The following is a 17,008-nucleotide window of genomic DNA, read 5'->3' as shown; positions in this document are numbered from 1 at the left end:
GAATGCAATCAAACAAAGACTAATGTTTTTTTAAAGGTGGTAACATCAAGGGAAAATGTGAATAAGTGAGGGTGTTTGCTTTATAGAAACACTAAAATTGTGTCATATACAGCTACATATGCAATGACAAGGGAATGATTTAATGGGAAGACATACCAGACAGACTACATGTAGGACACATGCATTAGGATGCATTTACTGAATATATAGTATGTATGTGTGTGTGTGGTAGACTATTACAGTTGGTAAAATGATACCCCTCTAAACTTGCCAAGAGGTCAGTGTATACAATAAACTGAGAATTAATTTATGGCTTTTTCAAAACTGTGTTCATTTAATCTGGCGTAAAAATTGTGCTCTTGTCTCGTGGCTTCTTTTTTTTTTAGCCGATGGCTAGTGTGTCTGGTACTGTTGGCAGTAGGTGGCCCCCATATGGCAACATTAGGACAGTTCCCTGTGCAAACAACATCTTCAGTATATGGGAACTGCCTCATAATAATAACAAATAAATAATTAAAAATGTTGTATTGATTGTTTGATCAAGTAAAATGTCAAAGCTGGCTCAAATATGACCTAATACCTTGTTGGGCTCCAGATTGAGAGATCTTGTAGAGTCCAGATGGCTTAAATGAGATTAGTGTTAAAGTTATGGATAAAGCTACCATCAAAAGGTTACCTGACAAGATTTTCTCCATTTACTATAAAACGTGATGAAAACCTCCATTCAGTGTAAGGCTGGATAAATCCAATATGTTGTAGTCAGCAATCACTTTAAGAGTGTGAAGTCAGGAAGAGGTGGGACAGATTGTGCCAGTTGGGACCTGAGTGTAACTGGTGGCTACATCACATGAGATGGCTCAGTCTCCTGTGAGAGTTGTGTCAGAGCATGGAGGGAGTCTATGAGGGGATTGGTGGTTTAGTAAAGAAAACCAGTGAATGATTCCTCAGTGTCACTGCGCTAGCTCGTCACTGTTGGTTGCTCTGAACCTTCCTCCAAACTCTTTTCTCCATCCCGAGACTTTTTCCTCCTCTTGTTACCTAGAAACAGAGGTGAAATTCAGGTCATTACGGGCTAAAAACACCTGCCTTGAACTGTAGCTGTAGCTGTCATTGTTTTTAAATTACCTCACACTTGCCATTAAGTGAAATAACGTCAGCAGCACTAAGCAACCCAGCTACTGCATCAAATGCGTAAATTAAAGTAAATGAGTCATATCATAGCTGAGCCAACAGTTGCATCTGGAGAATCTGCTCTGCTGAAAAGGAGTAGGTTGCAGTGAGGGACACAACCTGTTGCTAAGATACAACCGATACTGCTATGTCTGACAAAGAAGTTTGGGCATGTCTGACAGTTTGTGTGTTGGTGTGTGCTGTCGCATCACGTTTGAGACAAATGGTTCACTCACTCAATTTACGCAATAGCTTCTTCCCAATGTTCTCCTCCGAGCTTGACAGAGACAGAGAGCTGATGAGGAGAGAGGTGGAGGGGTGAGACTCTGTAGGCACGTCTGAAAGAGAACATTTAAGAGACGAGAGAGTAGAGACAGCAGAAATGACAGGCAGATGGAGTAAATGGAGCAAAATAACCCCCAGACCTAGTCATATGTTCTGTATACAGCCTACAAGATAAAATCAGTTACTTTAAAAGCATCATTAGGAATAGTGAGTGAGTAGAATGGGATTGCAAGAAGGAAACCAAAACCATATCCCCTGGTGAGGACCGTTGTGTTTTGTAATGAAACCAAACGAAATATGACATGCTAAAATTAAGTGTGACAGTAGAAAAAGTAGAGAAGAGTCATAAACTCAGCAATGTGACTCAGTAACGTGTTACACAGCAAAATCTATTGATATTATATTATAATAAAGCTAACATTAGCCACCAAACTGTTCATTTGTAGGAGGAAGAATGTTATTTTTTGATTGATGTAATTTAATTGCACAGCCTGACACCTTTCAAAGAAAAGCACTGGCATGCTTGTTCATCCTTATTTACCACCATATTTTCTTTATATATTTTGCAACTTTTTTTAAACCATCTAAGTCAATGTAGTACCTTAAGTACTTATGAAACAAACAAACACAAAAAAAGGAAAAAGATAAAAGTTGCTGGACATTGTTTGCAGAGAAACCAACTGAAGGTCATTGTTGAGTTTTAACTGAGACAATAATCTAGGATCCATAAACCTGTTTTCTACAGATGAATGTAGCAACGCTCACCATTGTCTTCATAATTTTCCGGCCGGTCTTCGTGGATGTAGGGAATATCATCCATGCGGAGGAACACGGTATCATTTGGACTCCTCTGCCCGTCAGATTTACTGCCTGTGAAGAGAGAATTAGAACAATCAGACTAACTACAAGTAGCCACAAAACAGCAGCTGGTTGTAGCTCAGCCTGTAGAGGGAGGTAGAGAACTAATTCATTTTTTTTTAGGGTCCAGTAAGAAGTTAAATACGACGTTCAGTTAAAAGTCTGAGGTTTTAATTCCAGGTAAAGACGAGCCACAAGAGGAGGAGAAGATTTAACTGGTGAAATCTTCAGTGTTGTGATTTAACATAAAACCTGGTGGTATATAACTGGATTATTCATTTTTATTGACAACCAACAGAACCATCTGTCTAGTGAGTTTTATTAATGACACACAAACTGGGTGGCATGTTGCACACAACGTAAGACAGATGGTATGTGGGAAATCCTTTAAGCCTTGAAACCAGTACAGATTGGTTAATGCCACATTTGTACCAGTTTTTCATAGGATTCATTATTTACTGATATTATAGACAAAAAAAATTAAACTTGCTCATTGCACCCGCCTGTTATCAGATCATCAATTTTCAGGTTGACTGCCCTGACCAGTCAGAGTATCAGATAGTTAGATTAATCATGTATTGCTCATGTCAGGCAGTGTCTGCCCCCTAGCCCACAAAGCACTACAAACAGTGTGTTTGATCCTTTGAACCTCCTCTTTCTTCCTTTTCAAAAGAACTCTCTACCACTCTTATAAATCATGAAATTCATAGTGAGCCTCATGGAGCTAGATCATCATTTACATTTCAGAGCTTTGGTGTTACTCTTATCTGTAGAGACTACCAGTGTGCAAAAGTAGAATCCTGCCAGTGAGCAAAGGAAATTAGGAGTTAAAAATAAACAGATGTATTTGAGAGGGAATGGAGGAGAGATGGTGATGTCAGGTACCAAAATATTTTCATCCCACATGTTGACATCTAAAGGACATGGAAGGTCCAAATTAACAAACTTACGAACAATGCGGTTTCTTTCATTGAGCTGGGAGGTGTTGCGAAGGCCACCGTGGGGATGGAGATGTGCAAGGCGTGCCAGCCCCAGTCGAGTGTGTGTGTGTGTGAGGGGGAGGGCGATGCTGTGTGAGCGGGCCTCTGGGACCGCAGGCCGCCCTATAGCATCAGGGTGCACCGGGTCTGGTGTCTGGGGGGAGCTGTCCATCCTGGTGGCCATTAGAGCGTTCTGGTAGTGGTTCCTGGTGATCTGTTGGAACACAGAAAGCAAGTATTAGATCTGTTTGTGCATGTATGGCTGACTTTATACCTATATAAGTCAGTGCACGTGGAGAGGAGGAAACATGGACTGTATTGAAGAAAGGGGAAGGAGAGGTGAAGCGAGAGGGCACATCCATCATAAAAGGCTCAAATATTCATGGTTGAAATAGACCTCAATTATCCCCAGTGATTAAAGGAAAGAGTGTGTATGGAGAGGAGAGTGAGAGACAGGATGTCTGTTTTCAGTCAGAATCAGGGATTAGGACATATCAAAGGCAAACGCTGCAGCAGAGGAAGAGTTAGCATTTTCGTTTTAAAGTGCAGTTGCTTGCTTGTGCTCCCAATTTATTTTAGCTTCACTGTGCAGGAAATTATACATTTAATTGAGCCGTCATTATGTTTTTTTCATAGTTTCTGCGTTGTGTATTTAGTGTTTCATGTTTGTAACCTTGATGATCTGCAGGTCTATAAGCTGTCGGACTGAGTAGTCTGGCAAGTAGACCCCTCCTCCTGTAGTGAGCTGACCCACACTGCCTCCACTCAGTAATGAATCTGATTGGTTCAGACCACTGCCCCGAGAACTATACCTCGGGCCTGAACAGAACAAAAGAGGGAAAAACATTTCATACACACATCATTGCTATTGGGTTAAAAACTCAGATAGGACAAAAACAGTTAACACCCCCAAATCTATCAAAATACTTTATACTCAATACTCAAAATACTTTAATTATATTTTTGCAGTTTTCATGTTCACCACACGTTTTTACTAATGCTAATTCATTTGTACTTGCTGGACTTTGACTATAGTTGCATGCACTTTGCTTGTGTGTGTGTGTGTGTGTGTGTGTGTGTGTGTGTGTGTGTGTGTGTGCGTGTTCTCAGAATAAGAAATTATTTTTTTAATTCATAAAATGAGCATAAACATGTTTCCAAAACCATTAAAGGTCCTATGACATGCTGCTTTTTGGATGCTTTTATATAGGCCTTAGTGGTCCCCTAATACTGTATCTGAAGTCTCTTTCCCGAAATTCAGCCTTGGTGCAGACTTTCAGCCACTAGAGCCAGTCCCACAATGAGCTTTCCTTAGTATGTGCTATTTCTGTGTCTGTAGCTATTGAGGAGGAGAGAGGGGGGGCAAGGTGGAGGGTGGGGGTGTGGCCTTGACCAACTGCCACTTTGCTCGTTTGAAAGCCATGATGTCTCTCTCTCTCATGGTTAGGCCAAATTCTCTGGGCGGGCAAAGCAGAGAAAGGGGAGGTAACCTTGCTCCTTATGACCTCATAAGGAGCAGATTCCAGATCGGCCCATCTGAGATTTCATTTTCTCAAAAGCAGAGCAGGATACCCAGGGCTCGGTTTACACCTATCGCCATTTCTAGCCACTGGGGGACCATAGGCAGGCTGGGGGAACTCATATTAATGTTAAAAAACCTCATAAAGTGACATTTTCATGCCATGGGACCTTTAAAAAGAGAAATGTTTTGTTGTTACATAGTCCAGTGTGCCACCACTTCTGACCACCCTAGGCAGTTGAAGTCGCTCCTTTTATTTTGAAAAGAGAGTCCTATTTTATTTTATTTTATTTTACAGATATTCTGTATAGTGCCAGATGTCTTTATGGTTAACTTACTTTTAATTAAAGCTATTAGAGAGCAGGGGAAATTTTGGCAGCAACTATATATCTCCAATGAGCATACTTTTAAAAGATGATTGATGGTGTTAGATATAGAGTTATAAATTCTGGATTCTGTAATGTCCTATGAAGGGATTTTCAAATCAAGTCTTCCAAATGCTTTAAGCTCACATTGAACATCACACATGCAAAACATGCAAACAACCACCGCAAGAAACAGAGAGTGAGAGAGAGAGTAAGATGGGTTTTCTGCTTGCTCTGCAGTCTTAGCTGGATTTCATATAGGCCTAATCCTTTGCAGGTCATGTCCTTCCACTGGGAAATTCTCTGAAATCACTTCTTTTAATTACTTACTTCCCACGGCTGCTGCTGCTCTTGCAGGCTGACGCTATACAGCACTGCATTAGTTTTATGATTAATATTGCTGAACTGTCCCTGTTGTCGTCATCATCACCCTCATTGTGATTTTGATCTATATTGCTTCATTTGTGCACTTACTTACCAGTAGGCAGGGGAGGGATGAGTGCTGGCATGCCATAATAGGAAAACGCTCCATTTTCAAAGCGGAGAGCCTCCTTTCCTATCTCTACCTCCACCCGTCCCTGCAATGTCAACACAGACATTTACATGCATTAGCTCTGAGCTCATGGTGTGACATATACACTGAATTGATCACTCATCTAATAGAGCCTCCCACAAAGGACATATGTAGAAAAACACTGAAATTATAACAACATCAAGCACAGAAGTGATTATGGCTTGCTTTCATAATTCATCTGCAACTTCTGTCATTAGTTTTAATATTGTTGTTATCTGGCTTAAAACGCTGCAGTGGAGTTTGTGATTTACCTGCAGAATGAGGACAAAGTAGTCCACAGGTTTGTTTCTCTGGAAGAGGTAGTGTTGAGGAGCGTGTTTGTTCTTGGGGTTGAACTTGAGTTCCTGCACAACGCTGGGATGTTTGATGAGACGCAGCAAGATCTTCTCTGACAGGTGACACGGCCTAAAAGGCTCCACCTCTACAAGATAGATGTACACAAACACACACACAAAAACACCAAAACAGGAGTCAAAGAAAAAACACAGTGTTGCCTCTCACTGTGTACACCTACAAATACTAATGCATACAATACATACACACATGCATGAACACACATACGATGCTACCTGTTGCCAAGAAGCGGTGTGTTGCGAGCAGCAACTGGGGCGAGATCTTCACCTTCAGCTCATTTTCTGCCAGTTTAAAGATGGAAAAATCCTGCTGTTTCCTGTCGTGGTGGGATACTCGCCTTTTGGTCCGGTTATCAGCTACAAAGACATACAGATTGCAAATTGTATAAGGTGCAAGGTATGCAGTCGGATTTTACATTTCATATATGCTCTGAAAATAGCTGAGGGAAGGAAAGGTGTTACTCTTTCAATGATTTGGTTTGCCTCACTAGATAGCCACATAAATACAGTATTCTTGTTGGCACTAAAAGGAATTAGAAGCTACTTTAAGGAGCCACTGATACTGCATGCTAACAAACACTATACATTTATTAATAAGTTTATCTACAGCTGCAGATAGCTTGAGATTATCCACCTCTGATTGATAAATTGACTTATTCTCTGCAGTTGTGAGGAGCATTAAACATATTATATCCCATTACATAAACCGTAGCTGCAGCAGGAACAGCTGGTGCTATAAATGCCGGAAGTGCAAAGTCTGGAGAGATTAGCTCCCCTGTGCTGTATATGCACACACATAATTATGCACATGCGGACACGCACAAAACACAAGTTTATGAACTCACCCGCAAGTGCGCCAATGACTGCTTCACACACTCTGCATGTACTTAAATTTGTAGCACACTTCAAAATGTAATGTTCATGGCTTATGGGAATTTTATTTTGTGGATGTTATTTTCCCAATTGTGGCTTCGTAAATAGTAAAATTCAGTGAGTGAAATGAAAGCACAGACCAGATTAGATATTAAATGAAGGGAGTTTGGCATTTGACTTCTTCTCTGTGGAGAGCCTTTCCAGCCAATAAAAGATGAGTGGATTAGGGTATTATCTGTGAGACTGGGCCATTTATTCACATTATATATGCATCAGCGAGGAGCTGGGAGCAACAGGGGAGATAACGTGGGATCAATAGTTTAATGAGAAAGCAGGAGAGGAGATGATGGAAAGGAAATTCCAATGTACTTTTAATGCTAAAATGCTAATGTAAATATTACTTTGTACTGCATTCATGTTGAATTGAGCATTTCCCGGTGATGTTGTGGACCACAGAGCTGAACAAACTCTGTTAGTTGCTGCGACAAACTGAGGGAAAATCTATTCAGAGTGCGAGCTGGAAATAAAATTAAATTGATTCACAGCTAATGCAACAGTGACTTTGAAAACTCTGAGCTTTATAATCAGAGTGTTTATGCATCATACATACTATACAGGTCTGTCTCATCCACAATCTCAGACTTGATGATCTCTTCTATGACATCCTCCAGGGTGATGATGCCCATCACTTCATAGAAGGGGTCTCCCTCGCCTTCGCTGTTCACCCTCTGCACCACAGCCAGATGGGACTTACCTGTGTTCATCAGAAAATAAAAAGGGTGAGAAAAAAATGTATTCACAAAACGAATTTATGCTAAAAAACTGCCTATGCAATGGGTTGAGAGGCAACGTCTCTGGATAAATTTAAATAACACGAGTCAACAGCCTTCAACTGGATCTGTGCAGTCAAGATGAAAATCAGCATTAACACACCAGATGGAGCAGCTAGGCATTAAACACAGGAGATTCTATCTATCTTAGAGTTTGAATGTAAAATTATTCCAATGTCAGGACTCCCCTAGTGTGTGTGTGTGTGTGTGTGTGTGTGTGTGTGTGTGTGTGTGTGTGTGTGTGTGTGAGACTCGGATGGACAGAAAGTGGGGGGATTAGTTTTAAGACACTTTCGACAGTTTGGAAGACTTGGGCCCTTACGTAAACACTGAGATTACGCAAGCAGTTTGGGGATGCCTGCATGAGCTGCCTAAACTGCCCATGCTGCTGCCACCTCTGTTAAAAACACACACATGCACACTTTACACATCCATGAGCACACCCAGCGCTCCCTCTCAGTAAGCGTTAGGCTGAACATGACAAGCCTGCCTGATATAATGAAACAGCTCGCCAACAGCGTCTCCGGAATGGGCCAATGAAGCAAATGTGACAAAGTTAAAGTTGCCACCACACTGGACCATCACCAGCAGAGAAGAACAAATGACCATGAACACATTAACAAACCAATGATATTAGTTATACATGTAGACGTTTCTAATTTTTCAACTCACCAAAAATACAGATTTTAAAAAATTAATATGCTTAATGTATTCAATATAAATTTGTGCTTTGTCGTCATAACCGTCACTGTCACGGTTCTTCTTACGCCAAATAAGTTATCTAATCAAATTTATTACGATGTCACTGGAATACAGAATTCAACAGTCTCTGACCTAACTTCGAGCAAAATCAGTGGCTTAAATGGGATGGGCCGATTTAGGGGATCACTGCCAGGGGATCAAATGCTTTAATCTACTGCAACAAGACCAAAACTAAATCCTGATTGACTGATGGGCAGCCGTCTCCAAACATGAAACTCTGGCTGTGTGAGATTGGCTGATGTGACAAGTTTGTACTCAGGTCAGCTTGTCTGAAGAGCTCAGGTGAGTCAGAGGTGGATTTGCCATCAGCTGCTGATGTGCCCTGGCACTGAATTACATCATTCATATGTTACATAATACCCGTGCAAAATGACACACACACACACACACACACACACACACACACACACACACACACACACACACACACACACACACACACACACACACACACACCAGACTCACACAGGCAGACACACATGCCTGGGGTGAAACTGTGTCTACCATGGATGCCCCTTTTGCGTTTCTGCTCCGCCAGTTTCCCAGGCTCCTCTAGTCTGTGTTGTTTTAGATTGTAATGCGTAATATGTTTGCATATGATTGTGCATGATTGGATATTTGCTGAAAGAATAATGCTTTGTTTATATTTCTGCAGCTATTTCTTTCTCCCTGTTTTACACACATACACACTCAACAACTTACATTGGCTGCCTTCTATGATTTTGCTTGTGTCAAGTCAAGTCAAGTCAAGTTTATTTATATACAGTCAGGTCCATAAATATTGGGACATCGACACAATTCTAATCTTTTTGGCCCTATACACCACCACAATGGAGTTGAAATGAAACGAACAAGATGTGCTTTAACTGCAGACTTTCAGCTTTAATTTGAGGGTATTTACATCCAAATCAGGTGAATGGTGTAGGAATTACAACAGTTTGTATATGTGCCTCCCACTTTTTAAGGGACCAAAAGTAATGGGACAATTGGCTACTCAGCTGTTCCATGGCCAGGTGTGTGTTATTCCCTCATTATCCCATTTACAAGGAGCAGATAAAAGGTCCAGAGTTCATTTCAAGTGTGCTATTTGCATTTGGAATCTGTTGCTGTCAACTCTCAATATGAGAGCCAAAGAGCTGTCACTATCAGTGAAGCAAGCCATCATTAGGCTGAAAAATCTAAACAAACCCATCAGAGAGATAGCAAAAAACATTAGGTGTGGCCAAATCAACTGTTTGGAACATTCTTAAAAAGAAAGAACGCACCGGTGAGCTCAGCAACACCAAAAAGACCCGGAAGACCACGGAAAACAACTGTGGTGGATGACCGAAGAATACTTTCCCTGGTGAAGAAAACACCCTTCACAACAGTTGGCCAGATCAAGAACACTCTCCAGGAGGTAGGTGTATGTGTGTCAAAGTCAACAATCAGAGAAGACTTCAACAGAGTGAATACAGAGGGTTCACTACAAGATGTAAACCATTGGTGAGCCTCAAAAACAGGAAGGCCAGATTAGAGTTTGCCAAACAACATCTAAAAAAAGCCTTCACATTTCTGGAACAACATCCTATGGACAGATGAGACAAAGATCAACTTGTACCAGAGTGATGGGAAGAGAAGAGTATGGAGAAGGAAAGGAACTGCTCATGATCCAAAGCATACCACCTCATCAGTGAAGTATGGTGGTGGTAGTGTCATGGCGTGAGCATGTATGGCTGCCAATGGAACTGGTTCTCTTGTATTTATTGATGTGACTGCTGACAAAAAGCAGCAGGATGAATTCTGAAGTGTTTCGGGCAATATTATCTGCTCATATTCAGCCAAATGCTTCAGAACTCATTGGACGACGCTTCACAGTGCAGATGCACAATGACCCGAAGCATACTGCGAAAGCAACCAAAGAGTTTGTTAAGGGAAAGAAGTGGAATGTTATGCAATGGCCAAGTCAATCACCTGACCTGAATCCGATTGAGCATGCATTTCACTTGCTGAAGACAAAACTGAAGGGAAAATGCCCCAAGAACAAGCAGGAACTGAAGACAGTTGCAGTAGAGGCCTGGCAGAGCATCACCAGGGATGAAACCCAGCGTCTGGTGATGTCTATGCGTTCCAGACTTCAGGCTGTAATTGAATGCAAAGGATTTGCAACCAAGTATTAAAAAGTGAAAGTTTGATTTATGATTGTTAATCTGTCCCATTACTTTTGGTCCTTTAAAAAGCACATATACAAATTGTTGTAATTCCTACACCGTTCACCTGATTTGGATGTAAATACCCTCAAATTAAAGCTGAAAGTCTGCAGTTAAAGCACATCTTGTTCATTTCATTTCAACTCCATTGTGGTGGTGTATAGAGCCAAAAAGATTAGAATTGTGTCGATGTCCCAATATTTATGGACCTGACTGTAGCACAATTCACACCCGTGGCGATACAATGTGCTTCACACAAAACAAAAGCAACGGTCAGTACATGATCATAAAAACAGTATGATTAAAAGCAAGAGAACATTAATGCATAAAAAACAGTAAAAGATAAAAGGATAAAATAAATTAAAGAATATTAAAAATCATCGGTCTACCACAATACGTAATAATGCTTCAGTGAAGCATTAGCAGAAGGCATCTGTAAAGAATTTTGTCTTAAGTCTGGATTTAAAACTGTGAGTAGTTGGGGCGTTTTTTGATGCCTTCTGGAAGTTGGTTCCAGAGGTGAGCCGCATAATGGCTGAGTGCTGCTACACCCTGTTTGGTGCGGACAGTGGGTTTTTCTAAAAGATGTTTCTGCTCTGATCTGAGAGACTTGAGTGGTACATACTGCAGAAACATGTCCAATAGATACTTTGGCCCTATTCCATTAAGTGACTTGAAAACAAGCAGCAATGCTTTAAAATCAACCCTGTAACTTACTGGGACCCAGTGCACGGATTTCAAAACAGGGGTTATGTGCTCAGTTCTTTTTGTTTTTGTAAGAACTCTGGTTCTGCGTTTTGTATCATTTGAAGCTGTTTAAGGGTCTTTTTTGGAAGGCCTGTGACCAGCCCATTGCAATAATCAACCCTACTGGAAATAAAAGCATGAATCAGTTTCTCTAAGTCATCTTTTGACATAAAACGCCTAAGTTTGGTAATGTTTTTGAGATGGTAAAATGCTGATTTAGTAATTGCTTTCTTGTGGCTGTTACAATTTAGATCGCTGTCTATGAGGACGGCAAGATTTCTAACAGTATCCTTTGTTTTAAGTTCTTTTTTGTTGAGAATGGTGGCAATCCTATCTCTTTCCTCCTTTTTTTACCAAAAATGATTGCTTCAGTTTTGTCTTTGTTTAGCTGTAGGAAGTTCTGAGACATCCAGTGATTAATTTACTCAATACAATGACAAAGAGAATCAAGAGGGCCATAATCATTAGGTGTCAATGCTAGGTATATTTGGGTGTCGTCAGCATAGCTCTGATAGGAGATAAGATTATTCTTTAAAAGTTGTCCACAAAAGTTGTATTGTGTTCAAAGTTTGGATTTATTTTGTGTATTGTTTAGTGTATTACATGGTTTCTTTAGTAGATGTGTATGCAGGGGTGGAAAGTCACTAAATATTTACTTAAATACTGCACTTGAGTTACTTATATTTCTACTCCTCTACATTTCAGTTTCAGTTATGCAGAACGGCCCCTGACAGTACCATAATAATACTGACAGGGGCCATTCTGCATAACTTTAATATAGGGATGCACAATACCACTTTTTTTAAGTACAAGTAATTACATGGACTTGCCGATATAGTACCATTATGAATACTTAATAATACCATTACAGTTCTAACAATTACTTTGAAAACATGCATCAGTTTATGCAGTAGTTATTACAGTTCTGTTGTTTCTCCATCTATCCGACTCTGCCAGTGGTCATGGTGTCTGGAAAAGTGAATCTGCAGGCTACCGGTAAGCTACGCTGCGTTTTTAGCAACCGACTGTTGCATGTCCCGGACCGGCACTCCCGGTGTTTGAAACCTTTCGAGTGAAATACAACCACACTTTAGACTGTTGAGCTTTACGATTTTTAACCATGTTTAAGCAAGCTATTAGCCAAAGGTAGGTTGACGTTACCTGCTGCCAAGTGTAGCGCTACCTAGCATCACAAGCAGTGATGCATGAAGTGGTATCGGTGCATGAGTAGTACATGAGCACAGTATCGTACCCAATACTGGTATCGATATCTTTGCATCCCTACTTTAATACTTCAAATACACTTTGTTGATAATACTTACAATGTAATACTTAGAATTTAAAATGCAGTACTTTTACTTGTAATGTGGTGTGGCTACTTTAAATTAAGAAATATGCTTCAATACTTTTCCAAGCACTGATGGAATATATTACCCCAATGAATTGAAAGAATTACAGCAGATGTTGTGTTGCTCATAAACCTTTCCTGCCATGAAAGCATACATGCATAAAGTCAAGAGCCTTGCTTCCTGTATGAAAGGTAAAAAAAGATTTTTTTTAATGTATTTCCACCTGTACAGCGTGTTTACATTTCTTTCTTCACTGTTGACATTTCGATAATTTCCTCTAATAACATAGACCTCAGGCCAGGTCCCAGCCCATCACCCTTCTCAGTGAGACGTACCCACAGCTCCCAACCAGGCTTCCTGAACAACAGGAGCCAATAATCCATGAGCACAACGAAGGACGGAGGGGAAAGGTTGGAGCTGAATTATTAATGGTTGCTCTGCAGGTTTGTATGGCGATGACCTACAGAGTGAACGAAGCTTCAAAGTCACAGCAGGCTGACAATTAAGGCGCACACAAACAATCTAAAAGTCAAGCCTGATTTCACCTTTTTGCCTAACCTTATCTATAAATAACACAATGTACACACAGGGTCAGACAGGGGCCCATCATTTGTGTCAGACCAAAGCTATCCTTTTTAATCCTGAACAAAATAAAACTGTAGTAGACCTCCTGACCTGTAAATGACAATGTAATGTATGACCCTGCCAAAGTCACCACAGTGTCCCCTTTCACATTCTGATCAAACAACTGCGGCCTCTGACTGACATCTACTGAGCTGTCTTTGTAAATGAAACAGATTTACATCTTAATCCACCCCCCCAACATAAGCCAATGCCAATGGAATCCTTACATAATAGCCATTCCAGTAGCCTCTCATATGTCTCAATTTTACCTTGTGACACCATCGGTGGAGAAGTTTGAGCTGTTCACTGCAGGGCATCAATTCAGAGTCATATTCAATGTTATCATCGCGACTGAATGGGGTCCCTGGGGAGAGGCAACACACTTATGCTCAGTAGTGAACGGATGCATGTGTATGAGGGAGTGCTGTAATACTGTGAATGCATTTATCAGCAAAGATGCTTATCAGACAAAAGTTGTGTGAGTCAGAGAGATAGCGATGATATATCCATTGCTTCTACTGCCATTCCAGTGAGGGTGAATGCTAAATTCCTTTTTGACATTACAGTAAAGTGTGGATCTGATAACCGATACACATGGCATACTATAAAACAAGCAGGGGTGGTGGGGTCATATAAAGTTCAGTGTTGTTGTCCTGGGAAAATGACTTACCACATACTTTCTTAAGATAACCCCATTCTGGTCCTTGGCCTCTAACTTCTGGCTGAACCAGACTCACTGTGTGACACTGTATCAGATTTCACATATGGCTCTCACTGCTTTGGGGATCAAAGGGCTTTAATGGCAAGCCCACTGTGAGCCAATGGACCTCTGCATACATTTGACTTCTGCACTGAAAACTTGGTTTTTGAGTGCAGTCACTTCAAAAGACATTAGCTCCTATGTGGCAGGCGGTAGCCTTGATACTTTCCCAGAACATAGCCTACATATGGCGCATCACACGTTCAACACAGACTTCTTACTCAGTTATAAGTTATGAAGGCAACAAAGGACACAGAGTACTTCTGAGACCTGACCTCTGATATGATTTAAAGTGGAGTTACCTCTCTTAAATTCCTCCAGCATCACATCCAGCTTGGTGTCACTGAACACGCAGTGCATGGGGTGGTTGTAAAACTGAGTAATGGTTTTCAGAGGAGTGCAATCGTCAGGATCCACGAAGGCCAAGTCTTTGACAAACAGGATGTCCACGATGTTGGACCTCTCGTTCTCGTAGACCGGGATCCGGGTGAAACCGCTCTGCATCACGTCCGACATGGTGCAGAAGTCCAGCACGGCGTCCGAGGACAGCATGTAGCAGTCTGACAGCGGGGTTAGCACGTCCTCTACGGTCTTGGTCCTCATCTCCAGGGCTCCCTGGATGATGTTGAGCTCCTCTTTGACCAGGTCGTGGTACGGATCTGTGACGCGCAACATGGCCACCAACTTCTCCCTGGTATAAAAGTTGCTGATCTCTTGGTGCAGCATGATGTCCAGAATCTTGGAAACTGGGTAGGCGATGGGAAAAAACACCAGCATCAGCAAGCGGGTCGCGCAGAGGGTCTTGGAGGCGATGGCGAGACTGTGCCTGGACGCCAGGGAGTGAGGCAAAATCTCGCCGATGAAGAATATACCCAAAGTGCACGAGGCAGTTGAGAGAGCAGTCATTCCTAAAATCTGGCACATCCACACCACAAAGCATGTATTTGTAAGCACGTTGCCCAGCACCACGGTGCAAAGGATGTAGTTCCCATGTTTACGCACTGACTCTATTTTCCGTGCGTATTTCTGCTCTTTCTCTGTACCACTGTCCTGCAGGACCCGAAGCTCCACAGGGTCCAGAGCCAGCATGCTGATGTTCAGACCGCTGCAGAGCGCAGACAGACCCAACAAGAGTACCGAGACACCCGCCTGGAGCCAAACATCTGCCTCTGGAGGTCTCTCCACTACCGCCAACCAGAAGTCTTTGGTGCTGAAATGCTCCCATTTCAGTCCATCAAACGCACACATAGAGTAGTATTTGATAGCATCGCCTCTGCGCAGGTCTTTAGCGAGCAGCTCCACCAAAACTGAGTTGAGACTTGAGGTGGATCTGAAAGAGCCCAGCAGCTCGATGTCTGAACTCCGGGCATTCTCCTCTTCACACGGATTCCCTGTTGACCGGAGCCGCCTCTCCGTGTCCCCACCGTCCCCACCTGGTTCCTCTATAAACGCGATCCACGGAGCGGCAGGAGCGGCGTCAGGTCTGCCGCTGACGTTCAGGCTGTTTGGAAGTTCCGCAGCTGGAGATGCGGGGTAGTAAACCCTCAGCATGAAGCGAGTCCCCTCGATCGCCCTCAGCATCCCATCCTGCACGGACAGCTCTCCGCTCTGGGTGTCTTCCGGTCGGACGCCGAGCAGCGCTGCTGCCGGGGCCGGCAGAGAGGAGAGGGTGACGGTGAGAAAGAGGAGAGAGAGCCGGCGCGGATGCAGGATGCTGCAGAGAGCATCCGCAGCATCCGCAGCCATCATGCTGAATGAACTACTGAAGGACACGCAGAACTGTCACGTGTTCTGCGGATGGGATGGATAGAGCAGCAGCTGGGTGGCCATATCAGAAGAGGATGGGTACGTTACACAGAGAGAGAGAGAGAGAGAGAGAGAGAGAGAGAGAGGGGGAGGGGGAGGGGGCACCAGAGTTCTTAAATATACATGACAATCCATGACGTAGGCCTGTCTTATTTGCTTTCTGCCACTTTCTAAAAATAGAAGGCAGGAAATGCCCAGCCATTAATAAATAATGTGATACACACGCGATCAAGCACAAATCACACTTACAACCATAGAAACCCCTTAATAGACTAAATATCCTATTACAGATATCCCACTAAAAGATACCAAAGCAAACATTGAACGTGTGTGACGTATTGTGATGAGGAAAAACACATATAGGCCTACATTATTTAGAGGCTCACCACAAACATAATTTAGACCATATAGCCTATCGCCGAGTTTTTTTAATTTATGCGGCAATATTAGTTTGGGAGTCGCAAATATTAGACAGCTTAAATGATGTTGTTGCTGTTTTGATGTATCCACTAGATGGCAGTATAATCACTTGATTCAGTAGTAGTAGGCTATCATACAGTACTGTACATGAAGCCTAGTAGACCTCAGACTTAATACACGGCATGACGTGTGTGGATTTATTTCTTTGTCATCAAATAACAGTTTTGTTTTCAGAATTCGCGTCCCTTAACAAATAGAATAATTGTTGTAATCTCTCAACACATTTTTAGAAGAATACATTTTGACCCTGCACCTTTAAAATCACACCAAAAACCTGTAGAAATGTTAATATTAAGAAGATTAAATTATGAATTCAGATTCAGGAAAATAGGTTAACATTATCACAGTCTAAGTTGTCGCACATTGATCAGCTGCTCTTGAAGTGAAGCACTCATACAGCAGAGTTCAATGACACTATAGCCTGTCGCATTTAGTAGGAGGTAGGAAGGTGAGTCCTGTCAAGTCTTAAACACTTACACGCTCT

The 17,008-nt window shown here is 42.0% G+C and overlaps 1 protein-coding gene across 1 annotated transcript; it reads right to left on the bottom strand.

Annotated features, from left to right (window-relative positions):
• Positions 1-902: 902 nt before the first annotated feature.
• On the bottom strand, positions 903-15,987 carry cnnm1 (cyclin and CBS domain divalent metal cation transport mediator 1). Its single transcript, XM_078273115.1, has 10 exons — positions 14,541-15,987; positions 7,588-7,731; positions 6,321-6,461; positions 6,003-6,172; positions 5,656-5,755; positions 3,967-4,112; positions 3,264-3,507; positions 2,221-2,325; positions 1,407-1,508; positions 903-1,038 (listed from the first exon to the last, which is right to left on the bottom strand). Exons 1-10 carry the CDS (start codon positions 15,985-15,987, stop codon positions 959-961), a joined length of 2,679 nt encoding a protein of 892 aa, XP_078129241.1. The 3' UTR covers positions 903-958.
• Between the last annotated feature and the right edge of the window lie 1,021 nt (positions 15,988-17,008).

This window comes from Sander vitreus, chromosome 17 (assembly GCF_031162955.1).
Source record: "Sander vitreus isolate 19-12246 chromosome 17, sanVit1, whole genome shotgun sequence".
In the NCBI taxonomy this organism is placed as follows: domain Eukaryota; kingdom Metazoa; phylum Chordata; class Actinopteri; order Perciformes; family Percidae; genus Sander; species Sander vitreus.
This window is presented reverse-complemented; position numbering and strand designations above follow the sequence as displayed.

Excerpts from the sequence above, each read along its gene's own strand:
- cnnm1 (XM_078273115.1), bottom strand. The coding sequence starts at position 15,987 with ATGATGGCTGCGGATGCTGCGGATGCTCTCTGCAGCATCCTGCATCCG. Across the intron at positions 7,732-14,540 it reads GCTGGAGGAATTTAAGAGAG|GTAAGTCCCATCTGGCTGTG; the intron begins GTAACTCCACTT and ends TGATGAACACAG. Across the intron at positions 5,756-6,002 it reads ACTTTGTCCTCATTCTGCAG|GGACGGGTGGAGGTAGAGAT; the intron begins GTAAATCACAAA and ends TTGACATTGCAG.